This window comes from Podarcis gaigeae, assembly GCF_964106915.1.
Source record: "Podarcis gaigeae genome assembly, chromosome: 11".
Lineage (NCBI taxonomy): Eukaryota > Metazoa > Chordata > Lepidosauria > Squamata > Lacertidae > Podarcis > Podarcis gaigeae.
The window spans coordinates 19,624,398-19,644,182 of NC_139687.1; the positions used below are offsets into that span (position 1 = coordinate 19,624,398).

Below are 19,785 nucleotides of genomic sequence, written 5' to 3' on the forward strand. Positions count from 1 at the left end.
TTGACGTGGGGAAATCAAGATTTTACTATACAGTACTGAAGGGTATCTCAATGTGTAAGTAAAGGGACCCCTGACCATTAGGTCCAGTTGTGGCCGACTCTGGGGTTGCAATGCTCATCTCGCTTTATTGGCCAAGGGAGCTGGCATACAGCTTCCGGGTCATGTGGCCAGCATGACTAAGCCGCTTCTGGTGAACCAGAGCACAGAAACGCCGTTTACCTTCCTGCCGGAGCCGTACCTATTTATCTACATGCACTTTGATGTGCTTTCGAACTGCTAGGTTGGCAGAAGCAGGTAGCGAGCAACGGGAGCTCACCCCGTCGCGGGGATTTGAACCGCCGACCTTCTGATCGGCAAGTCCTAGCCTCTGTGGTTTAAGCCACAGCGCCACCCGCGTCCCTATCTCAATGTGTACATGCCATCTATTTAAAGTGCATGACTCCCCCCAAATATTCTTGGGAACTGTAGTTTAAGAATGCTGGGAATCATAGCTCTGAGATGTGAACTAAAGTTCCCAAGGTTCAAAAAGGTGTACCAGACTGCCTCTTATGGGGTCTGGACTATGCTACAACATTTTGCTGCAGTTCCCACTTGTGTATGCATAATACATACCCCCAACGCACACACAACACAATAACAAAAAATCAACAATATATCCAGCTGGGCATACAAAACCTAAACTTATTAAATAATGACACCCAATTTAAAATCACAACCATCTTTCTGTAGATACAGTAGTGTGGTGAGAGATATAGTTTAGCTTCAGATTTACAGGTATGTTCTATTTTTCTTCAATAAATTCCAATAGATTTTTTAATGCCATAAGGATATAGTCCATTTTTTTAAACAATTTCCACTATTTTCTATAGGAATCCTGGCAGCACCCATGTCAAAATTCTTTTTGGCAAAATGTATTCATGGCAAAATGTATGCTCTCTTATTTAGTAGGGATAACTGGGGAGAAAATTTGAATATGTGTTTTAACAATCTTTCATATTTCCTGAATAATTTCATTCCAGAATAAAGCAACCTGTAGGAATCCCTGTCACCATTCATCCTACAGTTTGGTGATGCATTGGAGGTAATATTTGGAAGTGCACAATATTTATAAAGAGGTAGTGGGCTTTGGGTTTGCTTTGTCATGAAAGGAGTCTTGAAAGAGCTTGAAACAACAACAAAAAGTTGTTGGTATTCTCTTTAGCATTTATATAGCAAAGTAGGCTAAACTTAGACCTGCTGTATTACATGGTTCCAGATAATATGCCATTATTGTAGCTTCAACTCCCTGTCTGTTAAGGGGGGAAAGCAACAAACAATCTTGGAACTAGCATTGGAAGTGACCCTAAAGGTCATCTTGTCTTCAATATACCACTTCAGACTGTAATGAGGCTGAGCACAAATACAAACTTTCAGAAGTTCAAGGAAAACAGTATCTATGAGTAAAATTCTGGGTTTTAGCTCTTTAAATAAACCACACACTTTTTCTACTAAAACAAAAAAATACTATACAGAAGTTCAAAAACAAGGAGAGAACTGTAAAAGGCAGAAAATAAAAGGCTCTAAATTAAGTTTAAATGCTATTTTTCATAGTAAACGGAAACACTGAAATTTCTGGCTTTTAGGAGCTTGATACCCTGGGCTCTCCTTTTCTTGCAACTACAGATTCCCTTATTAATCAGCTGAACTTCCAGTTTAAAACCCTTCCTTTAGATCCACAGCCTTCACCTATTTAGGAAAGCCTAAAAAGACCTACCTAATCCTGAGAGAAAAAAGAGACGACTCATCTTCTGTCTGAAAAATGCAGTTTTAAATTGCTGTCACAGGTGTCAGGTCTCCTGTTTGTCTTGCTTTCTAATTTTGCAACGTTGCAGCACTTATCTCACAAACTTCCTACTAGTGCACAATAATTAAAAGCATATTAGTCTGCTTCAGGTGAAAAGCTTCTGGCAGTCCTAGAGTTCATAAGTCTGAAGCAGAAGCAGTCTTCCTGGCTGACATAGAAGACAAAATAAAAATCCAAATGTTTTATATATGTGGCACAATCGCAGCTCAAGTAGAGTATTAAACATTGGTCATAGGACCCGTTTGGAGAAAGATACTTATTTTCCTCCTCCTCACCTGAGAAACTAACTTTGTGCTTGCTCCACTCTGCTCTCATAAGTGTTTAAAATACAAAATTTGAAGATGGACCATAGCACTTGGATACATTAATCACTTGAAGGGGGGCGGTGAGTACAAAGGATCCCTGGCCCCAACATCCACATGCTGGGCATAGACACCTCTGTAGGTCAGGGTGGAGAACATGTGGCCATTCAGATGTTGGATTGCAACATCGGCCCAGTATACCTGAAGGAGCATCTTTACTCCCATTGTTCAGCCCAGACACTGAGGTCCAGCTCCGAGGGCCTTCTGGCAGTTCCTTCATTGCAAAAACTAAAGTTACAGGGAACCAGGCAGAGAGCCTTCTCAGTAGTGGTGCCTGCCCTGTGGAACACTCTCCCACCAGATGTCAAGGAAATAAACAACTGTCTGGTTTTTAGAAGGCATCTGAAGGCAGCCCTGTTTAGGGAAGTTTTTTAATGTTTGATGTTTTATTGTGTTTTTAATATCCTATTGGAAGCTTCCCAGAGTGACTAGGGAGGACCAGCCAGATGGGTGGGGTATAAGTAATAAAATTTATAACTATTATTATAGCTAAGATTCCTGACCATTATGCTGGCAGGATCTGAAACGAGTCCAACAAGATCTGGATGGCCACAGGTTCTCCATCCCAGCTCTATACTGAAAGAGCTCAAGGCCCAAATATGCCATTTAACTCACATCAAACATTGATTCCCATTGTGAAGGAAACTAGTGGTTTGGAGGGGAGGGGGTTAATAGCTTTTCCTTTCCTTCTATATATGTATTTATTTACAAAGTACTTTTTGTCTGTATAATTCTAAGCACCATATCATGGTGGTCTCCCATCTGGGCACCTCAGCAGATCCGCCAAGTGTCCCTATTTTCCAGGGACAGATTTACAGAAGCCATTGTGACCCCTCCCTCTGCTGGCTCACTGGTCTCCAGAGTGCTAAAAGGCCTGGTGAACTCCTATGGTTGGTTCATTTTGTGTTTGTTACAGAAAGAAGATAGACATGTAAGTAGGATTTCTCTCAGCATCTGCATTCTGTGATGATAGTGAATTCCTCCTGAGCTTAGATGCTTGAATGCCAAAACCAGTTTAGGAACGTAGATCAGGAGAGTACTAACTGTGGGCCCCATTTCTCACATTTTTCTCTTTCTTTTCTAGGCTTTCAAGGCTGAGAAAAGTGTTTCCTGGTTGGGAAAGAGAAATAAGATTTTGTCTCTCCCTAAGACCTCCTCCTCACCCACAACCTCCCCCTCCGCCTTCCCCTCTGGACCCCTCTTTCAGAGGACAAAAAAGGTAAAACGCTTCTGCATATAGATGTATCTTCCAGAGTAATATTAGTCCCTAAATAAGGCTTCTTAGGAAAGGTCTCTCTGTAACTGTCTGAGTCCTGTTTTGAGGTTCAGAAAATAAACATATCCCATGTGACTCTTTGTTTCCCTGTAGCTCTGCAGACCTCCTGCCAGCCAGAACTGAAAACCCCAGGAAAACATGAAGGCAATGTCTATTTCCAAGGATATGTTCAGGGTATGTAAGAAAGTCCCTAAAACAGTTATAATTGCTAGCCTTCTCTTCTTTTCCATTGAGATGACATAATATCTGAAGACCTGGAGAGAGAGCAGGGGCAGGACAGCTTTTATACTGACACCATGAACCACCAGAACCTGAACACGGAGTTTGCCCTCACTCTCTACCAATGCTGGGCAGAGCTCCACCATGGAACGAACCTCACCATTTCCCCAGTGAGCGTGTCTCTTTCTCTGGGGCTCAAGGAAGCCCATTGGCTCAGCTGCAGCATGTTCTGGTATACAGCACTCATGGTAAGGCAACCTTCTGAGAAACAGCTTTTCGGTGAGCAGTGCATGCTGTTGTGAATTTCACCTTACAGCTTGGACTGTCTTTCCTCTGAGACGCCAAGGAAGCCGCCCTCCTGGGTCACCAGGGCTGCCTGGGTCACGGCGGGGTCCAGAGAGCCAGACTCCACATGGCTCAGCAGGAGCGGGGACGAGGGAGGACATGTCTTCTATGGGGGATCCTACAAGCCCAACTGGGGAGAATTTAACATTTTTAAAGCAAATGTCCTGGATTTGGTTCAGGCTCTGAGTCAGCAGTCTATCAGGCGACTTTGTATGTCTTGAAAATTGGCAACCCCAGATGTTTTGCTTCCCTGATTCTCAAGACAAGACAAACTGATTCTATTGCACACTCTTTTGCACTGAGACGCTTTAAGGCATTGCTATGTATAAATATGCTATTAAGCTAGAGCAACCGTTCACTCATCTGATGAAACCTTTTAAAAGAATTGTTGTTTAAGCCTAAGCAATCACCTAGCATAATTACTTTTATTTTAAATTGTAATCTTACAATTCCTAAGTTATTCCTTATATCAGAAAGAGATGGGTTAGCGAGTAAAGCTATCAGAGTGCAACTCAAAGTAGACATACAGTGGTGCCCCGCAAGACGAATGCCTCGCTAAACGAAAAACCCGCAAGACGAAAGGGTTTTCCGATTTTTTAGCGGCTTCGCAAGACGAATTTCCCTATGGGCTTGCTTCACAAGACGAAAGCCCATAGGGAAATCTCCAGGACAGCGGGGAACCCTCCTCCCACCGCAAGCCCCGGGAAGAGAGGAGAAGCTGCGCGCCTTCCCCTCTGTTCCCGGACCTGTTCTGAAGGCTTGCAGTGGGAGGTCCGGGAACAGAGGAGAAGGCGCACAGCTTCTCCTCTCTTCCCGGGGCTTGCGGTGGGAGGAGGGTTTTTCCTCCCCACCGCCAACATTCAGAAGGCTGTTTTGAAGGCTGGCGGTGGGAAGAAAAGCCCTTCTCCCGCCTCCAGCCTTCAGAAGAGTTCCCCGCAGGGCTCCCCAAGCTGCAGATGTCTGCCCCGCCCGAGGGGCGCTCTGCTTAAGAGCGCCCCTCGTGCGGGGCAGCAGGCTGCTATCCGCAGCTTGGAGAGCCCTGTGGGGAAGTCCGGCAGGGCTCCCCAAGCTGCAGATGTCTGCCCTGCCTGAGGGGCGCTCTGCTTCAGAGCGTCCCTTGCACCGGGCAGCAGGCTGCTATTCGCAGCCTAGGCAGCCCTGCAGGAACTCTTCTGAAGGCTGAGGGCGGGAGAAGGGCTTTTCTTCCCACCGCCAGCCTTCAGAAGGCTGTTCTGAAGCCTGGCGGTGGGGAGAAAAGTCCTCCCCCCCCCCCAGCCTTCAGAAGAGGTCCGGGGACAGACTGTCCCGGGACCTGGTCTGAAGGCGGTCTCCCTAGGAACGCATTAATTGATTTTCAATGCATTCCTATGGGAAACCGTGCTTCGCAAGACAAAAAACTCGCAAGACGAAAAAACTTGCGGAACGAATTAATTTCGTCTTGCGAGGCACCACTGTATTGCACAGCTGTGCTGGATCCAGATGACCACATCTAACACCACAGAAAACAGATGCCCAGTGTTTTTAGCGCAGGTAGCATATCTGATTAGACATATTTAACTGGTGGGCAGACAAGGCTGGTTGTTTCAGAGGCTTCTTTCTTTGCATGTCTTGTTGAGATCCTAAAATGTCTGTCCAACAGTTGCTTGAAAAGCTTTGAGAGATTGAAAGCGTAACTTGGTATTCGTGAATTACAACTGACTTAATTTTCTTTAATGATACATTTCAAGGCACCTGCTTTTTAAAAAAAATGCCAATCTGCCTAGGGACAGCAAATCAATGAGTAAAATGAGTGGTTGCATTGCACAAACACACTGTATCCTAACAGTGATCTCTGGATCATTAGATTTGTATAGCATTTCCCACCAGTGCTAAGGTAGCTGACTTGGGAAATTCTAAGGTAAAATTTTCCACCATTTTTTTTTTAAAGTAGCATAATACACTGAGCTTTCTGTAGGTTAACTCTGACATTATGTGAGACTTTAAAAAAAATACTGCAAGATCTTGTGTAATATCTTCAGATGCTCAAAACAACAACAACCACCTTCTTTCCCCTGCTCTTCCTGGAAGGCATGAAGGCAAGAAGTGGTGTCTGGTGCAGCAAATTGTGCAACATTTCAAAGCAGTATTGCTACTGAGAAAATGGCAAAAGGTTTTCAGTGGGAGGGAGAGAGAAAAGAGAAAAATACACCACTGCTGGCCCCCTTTCCCTTCATAAGAAAACCCAGTAACTAACAGTCCACCTTCAGTGCAAGCCTTCCACATGAACTATTTTTGAAAGTTCATACTTGATGTGATTGGGGGGGGGGATAGTAATTCTGTAGTTTCTAATTTAGAAACTGAAATGATGATTTTGTTCAAGCAAGCGATACAATCACTTGAAAGTAATGGGGTTTTTCCCCATCAGGGATCAAACCTAAAGGCTTCAGTACCATCCACATATAGGATAGGGGTAAGTAACTGCTGCAAGTAACACCTAAGTCAAAAGTTGCTGTTCAGCTTAAAAACACAACTTGTCTTGGTCAGTGCCAACTGCTACATCAGGGTGGGGAACCAGCATAGGTCCCAATGTGGCCTGCAGAACCATTTCCCTCAAATCCTGTGATCCACACCTGATGTCATATGGGATGTTAGGTGTGGGACAGGCAGTGACTGGGCCGGAGAGAGCTGCAGAACCAAGTTCCTTATTGAAAGTTTGTGCAGCAGAACCCTGTGGAAAGCAGGGTTGAAGTCACCACCCATCAGCTGCGTGACTGAGTTTCCCATGGGAAATTTGACTGCACAGCCAATCCTTACAGAAAGCAGCTCTGCTAAACATAGGAATTGCAAAGCCCCTTGCACTGCACAGACACGCCAAAACAGCAAGCAAAACTCCTGTTGCATGATGCTGTCTCATACAAAGGTAGGCCCGTTCTCTGGATCCAAGCCTTGATGTTTCGCGTTCGATATTGCTAGATTCCCAACTTCCCATCAGCCTCAGCTAGGTGTGGGCCAATTTCCAATGCTCAGGGATGGGGAGTTTTAGCTCAAAACCTACAGGCTCCATGGGACGGAGGTGGCGCTGTGGATTAAACCACAGAGCCTAGGACTTGCCGATCAGAAGGTCGGTGGTTCAAATCCCATGATGGGGTGAGCTCCCGTTGCTCAGTCCCAGCTCCTGCCAACCTAGCAGTTCGAAAGAACATCAAAGTGCAAGTAGATAAATAGGTGCGAAGGTAAACGGCGTTTCCGTGCGCTGCTCTGGTTCGCCAAAAGCAGCTTAGTCATGCTGGCCACATGACCCGGAAGCTGTACGCCGGCTCCCTCGGCCAATAAAGCAAGATGAATGCCGCAACCCCAGAGTCGGTCACGACTGGACCTAACGGTCAAGGGTCCCTTTACCTTTACTTTACAGGCTCCATACAGCTTGCTCCATACAGGACAGCAGGGCTTTTGTTCAGCCAGAACTCACTGTAACCTAGTTCTGACCCCTCTCAGGTGGGTGCCATTGTCACAGGGGAGGCGTTCATAGTGAGTTCTGACACCTCTTTTTCTAGAATATGCATGATAGCATTCTTAATGACCACAGTAGCTGAAGAAGCCACCAGCAAGCACCTCTTGAAATAGCACCAAGAAAGAGTCTCGTTACCTCCGAACACTCCTTGGGGCCCAGAGAAGATGCACTAAGGAGGTGCCCAGATAAGCACAGGTTACAGATGTAAAGTTTCCTCACTCCCATCACTCTTGTCTTTTCAACATCTTGAAAGTCTAAGCTGTGAACAAGAACTTAGCAATTATGCTCATGTAAGGAAGAATTTTCTTTAACGTTCATCATCATACACCCTCTTATTAAATGGTTATGTTGGGAAACAGCCCAACACTTTAGGCTTTCTGCACAGTTCCTGGGTTCCACCTTGCTAAATGAAAGTGCTGTTCCTCCCAAACAGAAGCAAGATCCAATCTTCTGGCCTGCAGGTGCCAGATGGTACAGAGCACAGGCACATGCAGAAGAATGGAAAATGAAGTAAACAAAGAATCTTCTGTACTTCATAGTATTTTGTAGTCCCATTCATACAGGAGATTTTGCCCAAGAATTCTACTAATCGACATTGCATTGAGAGGAACAAACACGCATACACAGGAAGTGCCTTTACACACGTGTGAAGAAAAACCTGGTTTACATCATACACACAGCGTACGTATTTTAAGGCAGCATGGCTTTGAATGAATTTTAACTTGACACTGGAGGTTTTAACTTTGTCTTAGTATTAAATGTTTTCTATTACTGTGCCAATTCATCGATTTTTGTTCTTCCTTTTCTTGTAAAGTGCCTTGTTACAGCCAAACAGTGGCATAAAATGTTTTAATAAATACAGTGGTGCCCCGCAAGACGAATGCCTCGCTAAACGAAAAACCCGCAAGACGAAAGGGTTTTCCGATTTTTTAGCGGCTTCGCAAGACAAATTTCCCTATGGGCTTGCTTCGCAAGACGAAAGCCCATAGGGAAATCTCCGGAGACAGCGGGGCAGTGCAGCGCGCCTTCTCTGTTCCCGGACCTGTCCTAAGGCTTGCGGTGGGAGGTCCGGGAACAGAGGACAAGGCGCGAAGGGCTTCTCCTCTGTTCCCGGGGCTTGCTGTGGGAGGAGGGTTTTTCCTCCCCACCGCCAACATTCAGAACAGCATTCTGAATGTTGGCGGTGGGGAGGAAAGCCCTCCTCCCACCGCAAGCCTTCAGGACAGGTCCGGGAACAGAGGGGAAGGTGCGCAGCGCTTCTCCTCTGTCCCGGGGCTTGCGGTGGGAGGAGGGTTTTTCCTCCCCACCGCCAACATTCAGAACAGCATTCTGAATGTTGGCGGTGGGGAGGAAAACCTTCCTCCCACCGCAAGTCTTCAAGACAGGTCCGGGAACAGAGGAGAAGTGCTGCGCACCTTCCCCTCTGTTCCCGGACCTGTACTGAAGGCTTGCGGTGGGAGGAGAGCGGAGAAGTCTCCGCTGTCCCGGGAAGGCAGGCGGGGGGAAGCAAAGACTCCCCCCCCCCACCAGCCTTCAGAAGAGGTCGGGGGACAGACTGTCCCCGGACCTGGTCTGAAAGCGGTTTCCATAGGAACGCATTGATTGATTTTCAATGCATTCCTATGGGAAACCGTGCTTCGCAAGACGAAAAACTCGCAAGACGAAAAGACTTGCGGAACGAATTAATTTCGTCTTGCGAGGCACCACTGTACTCTATATACCGGTAAGTAAAGGTAAAGGGACCCCTGACCGTTAGGTCCAGTTGCGGACGACTCTGGGGTTGCACACTCATCTTGCTCTATAGGCTGAGGGAACCGGCGTTTGTCCACAGACAGCTTCTGGGTCATGTGGCCAGCATGTCTAAGCCGCTTCTGGTGAACCAGAGCAGTGCACAGAAACGCCGTTTACCTTCCCACCGGAGCAGTACCTATTTATCTTCTTGCACTTTGACATGCTTTCGAACTGCTAGGTTGGCAGGAGCTGGGACCGAGCAACAGGAGCTCACCCTGTCACGGGGATTCGAACCGCCGACCTTCTGATTGGCAAGCCCTAGGCTCTGTGGTTCAACTCACAGCACCACCTGTGTCCCCATGTCGTCCCCCAAAGTGGCCTGCAGGGGTCAGGAGAACCCCATAACAGCATGTGGATTGTGGTGTCTAGCAAGCTGACAAGTTTTGCGTCAGAAGAGTGTGACACTGAATTCCTTCCTTTGCTTTCAGTCTGATGTGTTAACCACTCTTGGTACAAATTCATGATCATGTATGAAATCTATATTTCAGCAACAAATTGATTAGAAGGGTGGGGAAAAGTGCACACCTTACCAATCTTCAACATCATACCATGGTTTCCCCAGTTTGTGAATGAGCCAGATTGAGCACTGAACTAAGTATACCAAAAGATGAGTAGAATGATCCAGCTTAAACAAACTGTTACACCCAATTTCAAGGAATTATGGTTTGTTTAAACTACAGTTTCATATCCTGGTCATTTGAAACGAACCACAATTCCTTGAGTTCAGATGTAAGAGGGAACAGTGGTTAGTTTCAGACTCAGAAGTTGCATGCTTCAACCTCTTCACTAGGAGCACAAAAAAGAAAGGTGGAAGGGAATATATTAAATTGAGGGGACAGACATAACATTATTATCCTTAAAATGACCTTCACACTAAGGAAAGAGTCTTCATAAAAAGTTCATAGCAACTATGGCATTTTGGAACAATGATTCTCTACACGACTTTTTATTTAGGCATTATGGGTGGGTACTAAATACATGACAATATTACAAAATTTGAGTTATTAGCTGAGGAGTATTCTTCACAAACACACTCATTCACCCATTTTCCTTGTAGAAGTGCAGAACTGTACACAATATTGGAATATTGGCATACTTAAAGTGCAACTTGTCAAAAGGTTTACTGAAAAATAATAGTACTTCTCAAAATATAAATTTCCATCTTAAATTTATTTTATTTTTTTTAAAAAAAGTCTGAACTGCTGGTACCCTGAACTGTAAATTTTCAGTATGCTTGGCTGCCTTTGTGATTCAAATATAAAACTCAGAAACTGGAAAATTAGGGTTTGTCTCTTTAACGTTGAAATCATTTCCCCATATTTGTCTTTTGAATTAAAATGTGAAGGGCGACAGTGTTTAAAGAGGAAATGCTTTAATACATACATGAAATATAACTCAAACTCATGATCTGCTCCAAAATAGTTGTGCAGGCTTTCTGTCCAACATAAGCATAACTTTCCATAACCCTAGCATGTATCATCCTTGTTGATGACTTTATAGAAGGGACATAGGCCACTCTACAGGCCACTCCAAGCACTTATTTGCTGGTGCTACTTCTTTCATAAGCAGGGTATTAAAAGGCATGCCTTCCAGTCATGTGACTGCTTCATGGCACATGATAGAGCTATTGTCACCAAGTCACCCCATGGCCTGATCATTGTGTCTTAAAACATCAATTGATTCATGGGAATTTCAGAGGGAAAATGATTAAAATTCAATGTATCAAACAACTGTGCTAGTTCTTTGAAATGCCACTGTGCATTTCTTCCCTGCAATAGTAGCATATATGTTATTGCACAAATTTAAATGCAGGCTAAGTGCTTAGAAACCACCCCTCTGATCCTTGCACAGAAATCTGCAAAAAATTACATTTAAAATCATATAAAATGTTACAAAATATTAAAATTAAAATGTTAAAGTATGTGTCCTGAGAATATTACAAAATTCATTATACAAGCCCTTCATTTTTGTTTTATTTACAGCATCCATTCCCAGACATTTTTTTTTTTACAATTAGCATTGTATTGACACTGTTCCCACCCCAATATTATAGCAAAAAGTATATTATTTGCATTTGAGTAACCAGTCTCTTATCTAGTTTACATACTTTTCTACACTTCTAAAATGAAAGAGTAACCCAGAATAGTTCTTTTAGCACATAGAAAACATTGAAGGCTTTGTGCATTTCTATATTTTGGTCAAAACAGTTAGCGTATACACTTTTTACATTTTGGCAAAAGAAACGTGAAAATCTTATTTCAATATACTTTGATTTCCCCCATTATAAATCTATAGTATATTTCATACCCCAGATTAGTCATTTTCTTTTGCAGTATTTTCTAAATTTGCTTCAGAAAGGCAGTTACAAGGTAAACACTATGATCTAAGTGCTGGGGAGAAAACAGCATCTTTGGGCTAAATGAAAACAAATTCACCAGAAAGAGTAAATCGCATTATTTGTCTATTTCCTGAAACACTCAGCGTTTTACAAAAGAACAATTTGCATTCAGTATCCTATGCAGCACATTCCTATGGTTCATTTCATCAACACTAAAGGTTCATGTATTGTTTTCTTTAAATATAATTCTTAAACAGTTTTATGAGAGAGATAATCACATAATATTTGCATATTTTTTAAACAGGGCTTAGATAAAAATATATATTTTGTATGTCTCTTGGTTTAAGGAAAAGACTGCCATCCTGATAGCAGCCATTCAAGCATGGAAAGTTCCGACACAAAGTCTATCCTTCAATTCTTAGCTCTGCGTACAGAGTTCAAATTGCAACAATGATCAACTTGGATTCCAGGGATTAGGTAGCAGCGGTGGCTCAACTCTCAAGAGGTGCTTATTTTAGACAAGTACAACCCATACTCATAGCTAGCTAGGAGGAGGAATTTGGCAACAGATAGTTGTATTTATCAGGCAAACGTCATAAGGCTTCCTTATGGTATGGGTCTTTAGAGAAGGATAAACGAAAAAAGACCACGTTCACCTACAAATTAAAAACACAGCAACATACATAAAAAACTTCAGCAACATACATATTTTAAACATTTACTGAATGATCGCATATGGTTGAGGCAAAACCAGAAGGAACTTATTAAATCTTTAAGGCATCAGTGCATCGAGGACTGAAGCGCCAAGAAATAAATATAAACATCGAAAAATGTTACTGTGGTGTTATCTGTACAATCATCAACATACTTTACATACAATTGTTACCCACTTATAAAATATATTTCAGTATTAACACCATACTAGAGCATGAATTTCACATCACTTTTCAATACTTCACTGAGTGAGCTAAATCGATCTGGCAAGATTCTCATCTTTACTGTCCCATCAGCTCCACATGAGAATATGTGATTTGCTGGTCCTGTCTCAATCTGCATGACACCTGTCCCAAGATTTCTGAAAATAGACTGTCGAGAATGTTCATTGATGAAAGTGTAAAGAAGACCAAAGTTAGATAGACTCCATACCTAAAAACACAAAGAAAAATATTTCAATATGTGGGTTTGTTTTTGCTATTACAAGGATAATATTGTTTGCTTAATCCATTATCTCGTACTAAAATTACTTCATCAATACTGTAACATTGGTTATTGTGTTTTTTAAATATATATTTCATTTTATGGTTTGTACTGCAAGCCTAATTCAACTTCTATAAAGAAAGGCAGGGTATAAATATTTTAAATAAAAACGAATTTATAGTTAAGGCAATAGTAAATAGTCTTAGGTCTAGGGAAAAAGCAGAAGAGAACAAAACATGAAAGTCCTACGCAATATAATTCTTAGGCAATGCTCTAATGAATGTGTAATAAATTTATATTTATCAAAGTCTTAAAAAATGGAATTTTACAATGTGTTACCTTTATGTTTCCTTCAGCAGATCCTGTGACAAAATATTCTTCTGTAGGATCCACAGCAATTGCTTTAATTGGAGAATCGTGACTCTGGAAAAATTGTCGTTGCTGCTTTTGCCGAAGATCTATTAAACAGGTATAGCCTTTTCTGCCACCTGATATTAATAGCTGATGTTTGGGGGCATATGCTAAGACAGTTGCTCCAGTATCATGACAAGTAAAGGCTAAAATCCAAATCAATAAAATAAAATTAGTATTAGTATTTTACTTGTAGTCTTGTATAAAGCTTTGTGTAACAATAATAGCGCGCATGAACTGCAATATTAAACCTGGTTTTAAAGTGCCAAACTCAAGTCCAAAGAAACTAAAATGTTACTGATTCTCCTGTTGGCTCTCATGCACATGGTTCATGGGAGAGAGAGTTCCCCTCCCTAAGCAAATGACTATGAGGAACCACATAAATCAAGAAATTTGTCCTCTATTAATAATGCACATATTCGACAAGATGTTGCCAATAAGCTCTAGCACAGGTTCCAATAATCTATTGATCAGTTGATTGCATGTAAAATGAATAGTGATTTGTGATGATAAGACTAAACAAGGAACAAGAATGTAAATCTAGACCACAGTATTTGTTTTGCAGAAGCTTGATAAAGAATGTAGGAAACTTTATGGGAAATATAACAATTATCTACCCACATATAAATCTTTAGTTTTAAATTGTTTGTATATATGCGTTAAACTTACCATGCACTAAGCTACTAGAATGTGCAACCAGAGTATCCCAGAGACAAATATTTCTAAAAAATAGAAAGATAAAAAGAATCAAATAAACTTTTCTGAATTGCACTTGCTGGTGCCCTCCCTTTTTATACACATCAAATAGTGTTTGTGTGTATACAGTGTGTCTACTTCACTATATCAGGATAACGCTTCCTGCATCAGATAAAATGGACTGCCTATCTGCAGCCCCTGACAGATTGCCTCTGAGGGAATGACACTGTTGCAATAATAATTAAGTTCTACTCCGAGTAGACCCACTGAAATTCATGGCTATAATTTCGATGCATTAATTTTAACGGGTCTGCTGTGTTTGGTGGTTTTATGCTTGTAGAAATCATTTGTGCAAGGCAGGATAATTCATTTTTGCCAATTCTCTCCTACCTACTGTAGTTTCCTGTGCACTCCGATAAGCTGGTCTCAAAGACTGGAGGGGCCCTCCTAAGTAGTGTGAAATATGGGGTCGAGGACTGCAGAGGGCTGGTGGAACTGGTGAAATTCAGGTGTCCCACCTTGTGCAAGCGGAAGCACTTTCCCCTACTGCAAGCCTCCACTGGCACAGCCCAACATAAAAAGTACTTTTTTCATTTGCACTCAGTTTACCACTGTGATCTTGGAACAAATTTCAGTACCTGTTGTCAGTAGACTGCCCAGCTGTGGCTATCAAAGATGAAGAGCTGATGAAAACGAAGTCACTGGCTGTTTTGTTATGGCACTGCCATGTCTGGAAATTGTAACGGGCATTAGTAAGTAAAGGTTGGAAATAAAAGTAATGTATAATTTGGTCTTATAAACAGTAACATGTATGAGATTGTCTACGGGCTTTCCATAGTCATAGTAACAACTTGAATTTGGCCCAGTAACAAATCCTCAGCCAGTATGGCAGGAGTGTTAAATGCTGATCTCACATCTGTCAGCAATCATGTAGCATGCAGCCTTCTGCCCTAACTGCAGTTTCTGGGTCAACTGCAAGGGAACCGTGACATTGCATTAATCCCATCTTGAAGTCCCAGTGCCACAACTATTGTGGTCAAGCTCTCGCAGTACAGGTACAGTCACATCTATCATACCAGCCAAAGCTGGTAAGGTGTTTTTTGTTTTGTTTTGCTTTTACTTCTTTTCATTGAACAGAAGGTCCCTAAAATCGTATCATAAAATACTTTTAGAAAGTCCCCCCGTTTCAGAAGTGGTTTGCCATTTGGCTTGTGGGTTGCTGTTAGAGAAGAAGAACGAGCACAAAACCTGCAATTTTTCAACCAAGTATATTTAACAATAGATGTTTAATGTCTTACAACTATTTACTTCAAAGTATGTGCGCAAAGCATAGGAGGAAACCACAGTCAAGAATATAAGCAGCTTATAACAATTAAAATACAGCTTTTCAATGTCATGGTGCTATCAAACAAAAGCAAGCTGGTGGGAGGGGGACTTTTTAGGCTCACCAAATATGGTTTGGGTGTGCTTCCATTAAGTAGAGACGTTTTCCAGTTTGTTTGATACAGACTTATAAACCCATCACCATCAACGATCCCAAACTGGGGAAAAACAACAACATTAAAAATATGAATATATATGCAGTTCCAACATATATTGTTTGCGTTTGTGTGTTTATATATTGCCCATACATTTAAAATTATTGTATCCTAAACATTTAAACCCATGGTTCCCAACGTGGGGCACCCCCCCCCCCCACAGGGGGGCCATTTGATTTTTAAGGGGATGAATTCGAGAATGAGTTATTAACAGTAAATGGTGGCCTTTTGGGCTTCCTCCGCGTGCATAGGAGTTCACTTTTTGAATAGTAAGAATTATATGTCACAGGGTGTGTGTATGTCAGGATTGTAGAGATTATTAGGTGGAGCATGGCCCAAAAAAGGTTGGGAACTACTGACTTAAACTTATTGTATCCTAAGCTACTGGAAGGAGCAACCAGAGCATTTCATAGAAACACATTTTTTTAAAAAAAAAAATCTCTGAGATGCAAAAGGGATGCTACCTTATTGCCTTGATAATTGAATCTCATCCGTGTAATCCTGGAGTTGCCACCAGACCGGAAACATGTAATTTGCTGAGAATGGCCCCACTCAAACATTCTCACGCTGCCATCCTGAGCACCTGTCAAATCTGGAATAAAAAATAATCCATAAAACTTCAACACTTCTTTAAAACTAAGGTATAGTTAAAATGGCCAAAACCAGATTCAATCTGAATTAAGAATTATAGCCGCCTACAAGTATGCTGGTTTTTTCCTCCATCTTTTTAAACAAGGGGCACTTTTCCTTGTTGGATATTTTCAAACATTTTTTTCCATACACTGCATAATAAATTGGGACTATTGCAAACATCAAAATGGCCTAGAAATATTAAACTTACAGTAAGGTAGTGTTGGGTGGGAAGCCATTCTTCGTACATTATTGATAGCCTTCTTGATCATCTGTTAGATGTGCAAAAATAAATAGGTAAGTTGCAAAATTGATCAGAAGCCTTTAAAAGTAATTAGTGATGTAAAATGCAGACGCTACCAAGTTTGTTTACCTTCATGAATTTGGGGCTGAAATATGGATGGAAGTCAATGAAAGCTACATAATTCCCTCAGCATTATTGCACACTGATATCAACAGAACATAACCCCTGAGTGTGGGAGCTTTTGTTCCACAGGACTAAGGGTCCCAATAGAGACACTCTAGGCTGCATTCTTACCTCTTTTCTTGCCAATTCCTTTCTGATTCCATTAAAATTATTGGAATATTCCTGTATATTGTAAGGTAAGTAAGACAGAGGTAGAAGCAGAAGCATGTAAGAGAGAGGCAAAGAAACTTTTACAGAAGTTAACTAGGAATGAAGAACATTGTGTTTTGCATTTAATCAATCACAGAAAATTTAGTTGTGACTTATTTGCATTAACTGGAAAATTATGTATCTAAGTAGCCTTCGGTTAAAGAGCATGTATTACAGTAGGTAGTTAAGGTATTGACACAGGTATGTGGCACATTCATAAAGCCTAAATACTTCTGCAGCTTCTCCTTTCACACTTAATTTGTCTCCCCTGCCCACATTACTTTTACATATGCTTCTTTCTCCATTTCTTATCCCCATCTTCTCTACTCCAAGTTTATTTTTTAATATTAACCTTTTATCTATTTTCCATCAGTACCCACTTTAGCTCTTTGCCCCTCAGAAGAGGGAGGAGAAGCATTCTGATTTGGTAAGTGATTAGCAGGGAGGATGGGAGAACTGGAGTGTGGATGTGGGATTTGGAAGGGCCAGAAGATGCAGTAGCAGCAAGCCCCAAATGTTTCCTTCTCCCTCAGATCATCCATTCACTCCTCCTCCTTTTCTCATATTTGGCTGGGCACTCTGTCCTCCTCTCTCTCTCTCTCTCTCTCTCTCTCTCTCTTGCTCCTTTCCAACTTTGCATGGTACATCTCACTCTCCAACCCCCTCTTGCTTCTGTGTGTGCTTATGCACTCAAGGTGCATGTGAGCAGCTACTGGGAACAGTGTCAGTCCCACGAAAAGGCTATGAAGCCCACGGGTGGTCCCTTGCCCACAGTTTGAGAAAAAATGTAGAGCAAAAACAGAGTTTAAATTACATCAAAAAGGCAGACACATTAAGGAAAGTGTTTCATCCATCAATGTCATTTGAACAAGGCATTCTTCCATAGCTAGCAGTGCCCATTTCTAGGTAAAATATTAGGTAAAACAAAACATGTACACATCCAGCTTTGCTGAATACCGCACACTTGCTTTGGTCTTCCTAGTGTAACAGTTGAAGGGAGTACTCAAAATTCCTTCTATGTGGATGTGTAAGTTGTGCCAATACTTTAGTATGGGCAAGATGCCCAAATTCTCCCTTTGGATGTTACATAAAAACCATAAATTTAAAGTGAGAATTCAACCTTGCAGCAAAAGAAGATATATGGTAATTACAATGCATTGGATCACAGCCTTGCTACTGTCTGAGCAATTACTATCTTCCTACAGTATCACTGGGCTCAAATACACACGCCTTAGAGATTATTTGAGATCTTAGTGTAATCCATCTTACTTTTGCTTTATTTTCTCTACTTTTTGCAAAGGCAAAAATAACCGAGCATGGATACAAAAATAAAAACCAAGGATACATATAGAACCCTTTCAAGCAGTTATTTTAAGTAACTAGTTTCAGTATTTTATAAACCGAAGCTAATTCCTGCTAATTGTATCAAGTTTTATTTATTTTGCTTTGTGTCTGGCAACTTTAACTCACATAACTGCAGATAAACCTGCCATTTTTCCTCCAGCGGGAAATAAAGGACATGCATGAGATTTGTAAAATATATCCAGTGCCCAATGTCTTCTGGGCCAATATACACATAATGGCTCATGCATGTTTCTTTAAAAGAATCATCAACTGAAGAGCATAATAAAGAGGTTAAACTACAAAAACAAGTGAGCTTTCCTAATGTAACAGCAAGCAGCTTGCACAGCCTCAGATTCCTACTAGCAGAGCTGATGTGAGAACTCAGAACTGGTGAGGATTTAAAACGTTGGAGAGTAAAAGTAGAGAGATGTTTTCAGAAGTGTTCTCTCCTGCGGAAAGTGTCAGAACAGTTGGACCAGAACTAAAACTTCAGAATCGCCTTAGAGACGGCATGGAAAGGTAACCAAAGCTAAGGAAGAAGAGGTCCTAAGAGACTGGGGAATCCAAGGGGATGTTGATGGAGGCAACAGTGGACTGAGTTACATTGGACCAAGTGAAACACAGATGGATAAAGAATTCTGAAGAAAATGAAAACACAAGACACACAACCTAGGACTCGTAAGTGACTCTCAGTTTCAGCACTCCCACCCCATAGTAAGGGCACAGAAATACTTGCCCCTATTGTAAAGAGTTGTTTTAAGGGTTACAATTGATGAGGCATGCAAAGCATTTTGAAAGCTCTAAAAGGTACTATATCAATGCTGTTTTGTAATGACTTATTCTGCTTAAAGGAAAGTGGGCTAGGTAGTAAATAAAACTAGCTGGGAGTAACAGTGGCTGTAGTAACAAAAGGGACAATTTTACAAGACACAGCTTTTCTATCATTGGAACACCATGATGGGAAGATCCACAGCTAGTAAATTCTCCCAAGTACAAAGGTCATATCAAGAGCCAGACATGAAGATCAGTGAAACTCAAACAACAACAAAAAAGGAGAGCTCAATCATGTGTAAAATTAGAAATAAATGGCCAAGGAAGGAAGGCAAGCAAGTAAACCCTAGGCTGAACTTGGATTTCTCTCGGGGTTTATCCTTTGCACAAAAGAAACTTCTGGATAATGGGCATCAGCACCAGGCTCTGCCTTTGCCTCGCTTCTCCATCTCTGCCCTTTGAAAGGAACCGATGGCAAAAGAGGCAAGCTGAGGAAACTTAGTGTTAGCATGGTACCTTTTGGAATGTTCAGAATGCTTCATGAATTTGTGTCACATTTTCAACCACCATAAATGGACAGATTAGTTTTATAATTTATATGCTACAATTAGGGATTGAGAATTCAACCAGCAACTTCTTAACTGATATATCATGTTCTTAGACAATGCACAGTTACTAAACTTTGCTTATGTTTCCAACAGCATTTGGATTGTCTGCACTGAAGAAGACTGTTAAACGTATGGATTCACACAATAACAGAAGTGCTGAGAGTTTCTTAAATAATTAATCTTTCAAAGAATTAGAAGTGTATATATTCTGAATATGATTTATAACACCTAATAAAACTTAAATATTCAATATTCAATATTAAGTGTGTAATAGTGTGTAATTCAAGGATTATTCTATCGCAGGTGACTC

The 19,785-nt window shown here is 41.5% G+C and overlaps 1 protein-coding gene and 2 long non-coding RNA genes across 5 annotated transcripts in view; 2 read left to right on the forward strand and 1 right to left on the reverse strand.

Moving 5' to 3' along the window:
* The first annotated feature begins 266 nt into the window (after nucleotides 1–266).
* On the forward strand, nucleotides 267–8,212 carry LOC310826986. Its single transcript, XR_014556095.1, has 3 exons — nucleotides 267–3,136; nucleotides 3,290–3,948; nucleotides 7,969–8,212. It is a non-coding gene; the product is annotated as an uncharacterized lncRNA (long non-coding RNA).
* Nucleotides 8,213–10,242: 2,030 nt separating this feature from the next.
* Nucleotides 10,243–19,785, reverse strand: part of DMXL1 (Dmx like 1) — a 69,875-nt gene continuing 60,332 nt past the window's right edge. Inside the window, exons 38-45 of one of the 3 annotated variants that reach the window (XM_083702170.1) lie at nucleotides 16,675–16,725; nucleotides 16,348–16,408; nucleotides 15,971–16,098; nucleotides 15,417–15,509; nucleotides 14,607–14,698; nucleotides 13,942–13,994; nucleotides 13,201–13,418; nucleotides 10,243–12,810 (exon numbers count right to left, since the gene is read on the reverse strand). In XM_083702170.1, coding sequence (XP_083558296.1) covers nucleotides 12,586–12,810; nucleotides 13,201–13,418; nucleotides 13,942–13,994; nucleotides 14,607–14,698; nucleotides 15,417–15,509; nucleotides 15,971–16,098; nucleotides 16,348–16,408; nucleotides 16,675–16,725 — 921 coding nt within the window. In that variant the 3' untranslated portion in view covers nucleotides 10,243–12,585. Of the gene's footprint in view, nucleotides 12,811–13,200; nucleotides 13,419–13,941; nucleotides 13,995–14,606; nucleotides 14,699–15,217; nucleotides 15,269–15,338; nucleotides 15,510–15,970; nucleotides 16,099–16,347; nucleotides 16,409–16,674; nucleotides 16,726–19,785 lie in introns of those variants that run through there. The other 2 variants (XM_083702171.1, XM_083702172.1) reach the window with 2 other exon arrangements.
* On the forward strand, nucleotides 13,190–19,781 carry LOC310826990. The gene is made up of 4 exons (XR_014556101.1): nucleotides 13,190–13,330; nucleotides 14,368–14,453; nucleotides 14,573–14,720; nucleotides 17,126–19,781. It is a non-coding gene; the product is annotated as an uncharacterized lncRNA (long non-coding RNA).